Below are 7,559 nucleotides of genomic sequence, written 5' to 3'. Positions count from 1 at the left end.
CTCTCACAGCTCATTTTACCAAATTACAACGATTGAGGAACCCGCTGTCACCAAATAATAGCCAATTTAATAAAAGTGGCAGAAGTGCAGCAATATTACAAGCACCAGCCTCAGATGAATATTGCTGCACACTCACATATATACAGCCAGCGACAGCTTTGAACTTTAGCTGAGCTCACCGATCTGCCACGGCTCGAGCTGATGAGTTAGACTTACACACAGCGTCTGTTTGCTGTCCTTTCCTTGAACTGCCAGCATAATTGGGGGAACAGAGTGTGCAAAAGAAGCTGCCTCAATTTCCCACAATTCCCCTGGGCAGAGCTCAGGCAGGCTGGCCGGTTTATCTCATGCTGCAGATTCGAAAGCAGTCTTACGGCTGAGATGCTGAAGGCTCGGTTCATCAGAATCAGAAGAATCAGAATGAGCTTTATTGCCAGGTATGTTTACACATACGAGGAATTTGTTTTCGTGACAGAAGCTTCCACAGTGTAACAGAATGACAGTGACAGAACAAAAAACACAGATCATAAAAAATAAAAAAATAGAACAAGTAAATAAGGAATAAAAATATATAAATCGACAATTGTATGTGCAGGTATATTACAATAGACAGTTTTGTATGTACAGGTACTGTATATTATGTGCAAATTTTAGGTGTAGACTGAGTATGAGTGTTAATGGCGTCTTTCAGCCAGGTTTCCGTGAAACACAGAGCAGCAGAGTTTGAAAAATCCTTATTTGTCCGGGAGAGCAGAAGGAGTTCATCCGTTTTGCTGGGTAGAGAGCGGAGATTTGCCAGATGGATGCTTGGCAATGGCGTCCTGAATCCGCGCTGTCTGAGCTTGACGAGCGCGCCGGCTCGCTTCCCCCATCTGCGCGTCCTGAAGCGCTTGATCAGCACAGCAGCTCCGCCGACTACAATGTCCAGCAAAACATCAGAATAGTCGAAAACCGGTGAAATATCGGGTGGTGTGTACTGTCGAATGTCCAGCAATTCGTCTCTGGTGAAACTGATTGCAGGGATATAACTAAAGACAGGACAAACTAACAAAAACATAAAAACAACTGCGGAGCACGCCACGGAGGCAGCCATCACCGTCGGCGCCATCGTTAGAAATCGTTCATTTCTATGAACCATCGTTCATCCAGATCCAGATGGATTTAATTTCACACTTTCATCAGGACAAAAAAAAAGGGCCATTTAGACACGATCAAGCGTTAGGCTCGATGAAGAAGTGTGAACCGATTCCACGATAAGACAAATCCAACATGAAATATTAAACGCTCAGGGTCTGATGTACTGACGGTTAGCGGTAATAGTATCTGACAGCACTGAAGTCTCATAAAACAGCATCAAACATTCATACAGACTCAGTTACATCCTCTGCTTTCTAATGAACCATCATTCTGACTGAATTCAAGATAAATGCGGCTTCGAGGAACGCTCGCTCTCCTAAAGAGCCTCTTGATCGGCCGCTGGCAGACTGTATGTGTATTTAAAACACGGGGGTGTGAGGTAATTATACGGTGGAAACGCGGTAAAGTGTGTTGTCTACGCCTCGCACGCAATTAGAAAAGTCAAGCACCTTTTCAAAGAGCTCACAGCCGTTTCTGTGGCATTGCAGCGCTGCCGTCTGTGATAAAACAGCCAACAAACTCTCTGTTAGTGTGAGCAGATTTCTGCACTGCTGCTGGATGCGTCTGATAGAAGACGTTTCTTAAGATTAATTCTAAGATTTCTTGCATGCACTTCGGAAATCAAATAGTTTCTTAACCCTCATAACGCATTCAGGTCTGTTCTGACCTGAAAGAGATACAAAACAATGTCTAACAAATGCATAGTTTTTAGTAAGGGAACAAAACTTTACTAATGTTTTAAGACCCTCAAAATATTGATTGATTGATTGATTGATTGTTTATTTATTTTTTACATTTTTACCCGGGTATGTATGGAGCACCATTAGGTGTTAAAAATACTTTCTGTAAAATTATCTATGAAGTCAAAAAAGTGTTATATTCATGTTCATCAACAAAATGTCACCTTTTGACGAATCATTACAGCATGAAAAACAGATCACTTTTTTCATCTGAAAGTTAAAAGTTTATGTAAGTAAAATGATTGTATTTTATGTTAGAAATAAATGGACTGTTTTTGTAGTAATAACATGGTAATGATGTCAAAACACTGGAATTTTTTCACTTTAACTTATTAATGAAAAGTTCCTGATCAGATACAATATGGTTTTGGCTGAAAAAAAAAAAAAAAAAAGACTTATTTTTATATAAAATAATGATTGTTTGGGTCCAAACGGACCTGGAATGTGAAAATAGTACACATATTTTGAATGCATTGTGAGGGTTAAGAACCTTTTTCCCTTAACATTACAATGACTGTATGCAAACTCCTACTGAAGACTCACAGATCAACGCAATAAAAAACACCTCAAATGCAGTCTTTTTTTTTTGCCATTATAATCATAATAACATAAGTGTGCACACTGTTTTAATCACTAACCAGCTTGACGAGAGTTCAGCACTCGTTGTTGCATGTATGATGTGCTGTGTGTTTTAAATAGTCAATTTTTCTAAATCTCTCATAATTGGTGCGTCTGTTGCATTCATTGTGCTCTCTCTAGAGTGAATGTGTCTGCTGTATGTCTGTGCTCATATGTTCTGAAAATTATTTTGCAACTATAAAATCAAAAAAGTCATGTCACGCATAGCCACAAATGATTTACATGATCGATCACTGGTGTCACTTTACAGAACAAGTGCACATCTCTAGTAGCAGTTATATGTTAAACATGTAGACAGTGTTATGCTGTAATGCATAATATATAAAACAATAAATGCATTAAATATCTTACATTAGAGGATTAAAGACACGTTGGAGGTTATCTTATCATTAAGAGCTGATTTAGGATGATTTTCAAGAACATTATTTTCAGGAAGTCAGACTCGTCATTATAAAGTTATTATTATTGTACTCATCTAATAAAGTGCTCGTGTCTCTTCAGAAGACTTGGTTTAAAGTGTTTGATTCATATGTATTGATTTTATTACACCTTTATAATCTTTTTGGATTTTATAAGTTTTGGTCACCTGGACTTTCAACAGAGGGCCCGAAACCTCAGGTTTTAATGAAAAACATGAGCCAAAGTCATATGGGTTTGGAAAAACATGACAGGGAGTAAAAGATGACAGAATTTATAGAAAATAAGAAGAACATTTTTTGGGAAGAATGCTCCATAAATCTGGCCTCAGGTGTGTGTGTGTGTGTACCTGGTATTTATCACGTTATGGGGACCAAATGTCCCCACAAGGATAGTAATACTAGTACATTTTGACCTTGTGGGGACATTTTTGAGGTCCCCATGAGGAAACAAGCTTATAAATCATACAGAATGAGTTTTTTTTTGCGTGTGAGTGTGCGTGTGAGTGTGTGTGTGTGTGTGTGTGTGTGTGTGTGTGTGTGAGTGTGTATGGGAGTGTGGTCATAATGCGTGTGTGTGTGAAGATAAGCCCTGTGGCATTTCTGTCTCTGAAGTGGCGCCTTTGAGCTCCATGAAAGCACCATGAGGCCATCGGTGTGTGTGTGTGTGTGTGATCATGACAGAAGAGTGTTATCACACCACAGCAGCAGCAGCAGCAGCATGAGAATAAGACAGAGGGCAGTGTCTGTCATGCAGTCTGTGTTTGAGACAGACAGCTGGATTAATAACATGCAGACCGATCAGGAGCAGACTGAGACGGTCTGTGGCTACGTCTGTGCAATATAGAGGCGTCAGTCCTGTTTTAGAGTTAATATACAGTTACATTCACATAGTGACGACGCTTTTATAAACAAACTGACTGTGTTACATTTCCACACTGTGTGAATAAAACCGCACTACTTTTACATCAGGTCATGTGATCTGAACCGCATACAGTCAGCTAAAATAATCCATAATAACTCTTCCTCCAGTGAAAAAGTGTTCTGGTCTGAATCAGGAGAGAAATCTGCACAGATCAAGCAGCGTTTAAACAGCTCTAAACAAATATGTGAGAGACAACAGGAGATGCACCTTTTCACTGGAGGAAGAGTTATTATGGATTATGGACTCTATGGTATTTTAGTTAAAAACGTCTTAATGCTGGATTTGTTTCAGCTTTGTCTTCTCCAGATGTTAACTGATGGACTGGAGTGCTGTGGATTACTTGTGGATTATTGTGATGTTTTTATCAGCTGTTTGGACTCTCATTCTGACGGCACCCATTCACTGCAGAGCATCCATTGCTGAGCAAATTTCCGGTAAATTACTATACTATTCAGCCTATACAAAAAAAAAAAAAACTAATGTCAGTCTTTCTGCTTCAAAATTTCATGTTTAATTCAGTGCATTGCTTGCCATTTCCTTGTACTTATCTTTGAACTATACTAGCAATTTCACTGCAGTATAAGTCATTCCTTGTACATGAAAATAAACAGCTGCCTTTATATTTTAGGAAAGAGGTCATTATATCTGTGACATCAAAGAGTTTGAAAACCCCTTGCTTAAGTCACCAAATACCTTTAGTCACCACTCACTGTATTTGTAAGTAGTGCAGTTTCTAGAGTTCTTCCATATGTAACACAGACGCGCTTTCAAAGGGCGAGAGGCTTTCCAGAAAACTCTGCTTGCATTTTAGTTTCACCTCCTGGGTTTATCTTTACACACACACACACACACACACACATTCTTTAGTGTTGTCACATTTGCACTCATCAATCACTCTGTGCCTATATGTGGTGTGTGAGGAGGCAGCAGATAACCAGATGACTAATTAGGTGACACACAAGTGCAAAACCCTGCAGTGACCTACACAAGCATATCAGCATCCAGCTGAAAGCAGCGCATTGATAAATGCATGAGTGAATGCAACACACACACACACACACACACACACACAGCACATGCTTTAATGAATAAAGCCGGCGGTAAATAAATATTGGGAGCTGTACGCATTGCAGTGACTCAAATGCACTGCAGCTCACCACAAGCTGATTTTAATGCTGTGTGTTTCGTTGGACCAAACGAAGATTGATGAAATAGAAACACATATACGCCGTAGCGCTCAGTAATAACTAAAGCACTCATTTATGCTAACTGCAATATTTCTCCCGTTCGCTCGACTTCACAACCGACTGCATTTATCCTAATCAAGCATTTGCATTTTACAAGCTGACAGACAAACTCGGTATGTAAATAAGACAAATTCTGGCACGCAAAAATGGCAGGACTAGAAATGCGAGTGGCGAATATTACATTATTCATGTAATAATGAAAACTAGCGAAATGCAAATACAATGTAAAACTCTTCAACAGACACTGATCCAGAAACAGCCAAAATCCTCTCCCTTAAAGGAACAGCTCACCCAAAAATGAAAATTTGCTGAAAATGTATTCACTTCATGGGAACAGATTTGGAGTGTGAATGGGTGCTGTCAGAACGAACGTCCAAACAGCTGATAAAAACATCACAATAATCCACAAGTAATCCACAGCACTCCAGTCCATCAGTTAACATCTGGAGAAGACAAAGCTGAAACAAATCCAGCATTAAGACGCTTTTAACTAAAACACGAGTCCATAATCCATAATAACTCTTCCTCCAGTGAAGAAGTGCATCTCCTGTTGTCTCTCACATCAGAATCCAGCCACATATTTGTTTAGAGCTGTTTAAACGCTGTATTGTGATGTTTTTATCAGCTGTTTGGACTCTCATTCTGACGGCACCCATTCACTGCAGAGCATCCATTGCTAAGACACTGATGCAATGCTACATTTCTCCAAATCTGATGAAGAAACAAACTCATCCTAATCTTAAATGGCCAGAGAGTGAGCACGTTTACAGCTCGTTTTCATCTTTGGGTGAACTGTTCCTTTAAGCGCTGTATACACAAAGCCTCCATTTATGGAAAGACCCTAATGAGTATTTCTCTCATGTTGTGACCTCAGGATGACCTTTTGACCGCTGAGATCAGGGGTTGAGTGTTGAGACGGGCTCCAGACCTCTGAACAGACGTCTCGAGGGTGTTCTGCTATGATTGACGGTCCTTGAAGATTTCTTTTTGAACATTTTTCTGAAGGCAGAGCAATGTGAGTATTAAGGGTCCGTGGGAAGGTTACTCTGAGAGGATCTGGTGGCAAGCCAGAGGCCTAGCGACTGATTTCCGATTTCTCTGCTTCCTGACGGAAAGAAACATCAAAGCATGCTTTATCTACACTGAAGCGGATTGGCGAGAGGTATAAGCAGTCGAAAAACTAGGACAAAGACATGTGGGAAATAATAAAGTCTTTGAAAGCTGCGTCTGTCTGACTGACAACAAAGAACTGTGATTTGCTCTCAGAGGAGGAGACGATTCGCCGTGATCCTCATTTAACACAGTAAAGTGATTATCACAGTTAAAACAAAATCCACACAGATCCAAATTAATTACACATTAATGCATAAAACACAAGAATATCCCACAAGAAATGTAGCTTATGCTTAATCGACAGCATTTGAGATCAGTTACCTAATTCATCTTTTTAAAGTAGGACTACATTTCTAGGCAGATGCATTTATAGTAGTGCATTTCCAATGTAATTTCTATGCTGTCTAGGATCCTTGCATATATTATGCAAAAAAAAAAGTTTATCAGGTTGACATGGTCGTGTTATAAATTGAAGGAAAAGTGCAATTATGCTTTTTAGTCACACTAGTTTTGTGCTAACTTTAACTTGTGACCAATACATTTGGTTAAGGATCAAAAATCATCTGACACAAATGATCAAATCAAATTATATATAATCTTTAGGGAATATTAGAGATATCAGGTGATCAAGTGGAATGGCTACATGTTATGTCACTCACTCATATTTTTATTGATTGTATATATATATATATATATATATATATACACACACACACACACACACAACTGAACTGAATATATAACTTACATATTTACATACTGTAACATTACATTGTATGTTTATGTTAACATTGAGTTTTATGACCATACTTTCAAAACGGTGTGTATTTTCAACTTCCACTGAAAGTGTATCATGTTTTTAGTTTTTATAAACTGATGCACAGGTCCAATTAGTCAGCTGTAATCAGCATAGAGCTTAATCTGTATTTTGAACCCAGAATAGTTCTTTAAGAGAAGGAGAAACAATAAGAATATTTTCCTGCGAGGTAAATAAGCAATGAACCCCTGTGATGCTAATTCAGTCATACACCCATCCAGACAGAGAGGAAAGCCTGTGTGCCGCAGTACCTGTGGAGGATCTAGAGATGTGGGAATCTCTCCTGGACGCTCCGCTGCTCGTGTCCTCTCGACTAATGCAGTCATAACAGAGCAGTGCTGCTCCACACACACACACACAGGACAAGAAAAAGAAAAGGAAAGGAACACCTTTCAAGAACTGATGCACAAAAATCTATCTGCTGGATATTTTATTTGTCAAAAAAAATCCAAATAACTCTGTTGAACAGCCATGTTTAGTTATGGACACACACACACACACACACACACACACACACACACACAC

General features: G+C 39.2%; 1 protein-coding gene across 1 annotated transcript in view; it reads right to left on the bottom strand.

The window, feature by feature from the left end:
* LOC107668689 (SH2 domain-containing adapter protein F-like) overlaps positions 1-7,559 on the bottom strand; it is a 43,546-nt gene that overhangs the window by 34,077 nt on the left and 1,910 nt on the right. The window contains exon 2 of the mRNA XM_016460654.1: positions 7,286-7,372. Within this exon, the coding sequence (XP_016316140.1) occupies positions 7,286-7,372 (87 nt within the window). The remainder of the gene's footprint in view (positions 1-7,285; positions 7,373-7,559) is intronic.

The sequence above is a fragment of the Sinocyclocheilus anshuiensis genome, unplaced genomic scaffold, assembly GCF_001515605.1.
Source record: "Sinocyclocheilus anshuiensis isolate Anshui unplaced genomic scaffold, SAMN03320099.WGS_v1.1 scaffold3874, whole genome shotgun sequence".
Lineage (NCBI taxonomy): Eukaryota > Metazoa > Chordata > Actinopteri > Cypriniformes > Cyprinidae > Sinocyclocheilus > Sinocyclocheilus anshuiensis.
This window is presented reverse-complemented; position numbering and strand designations above follow the sequence as displayed.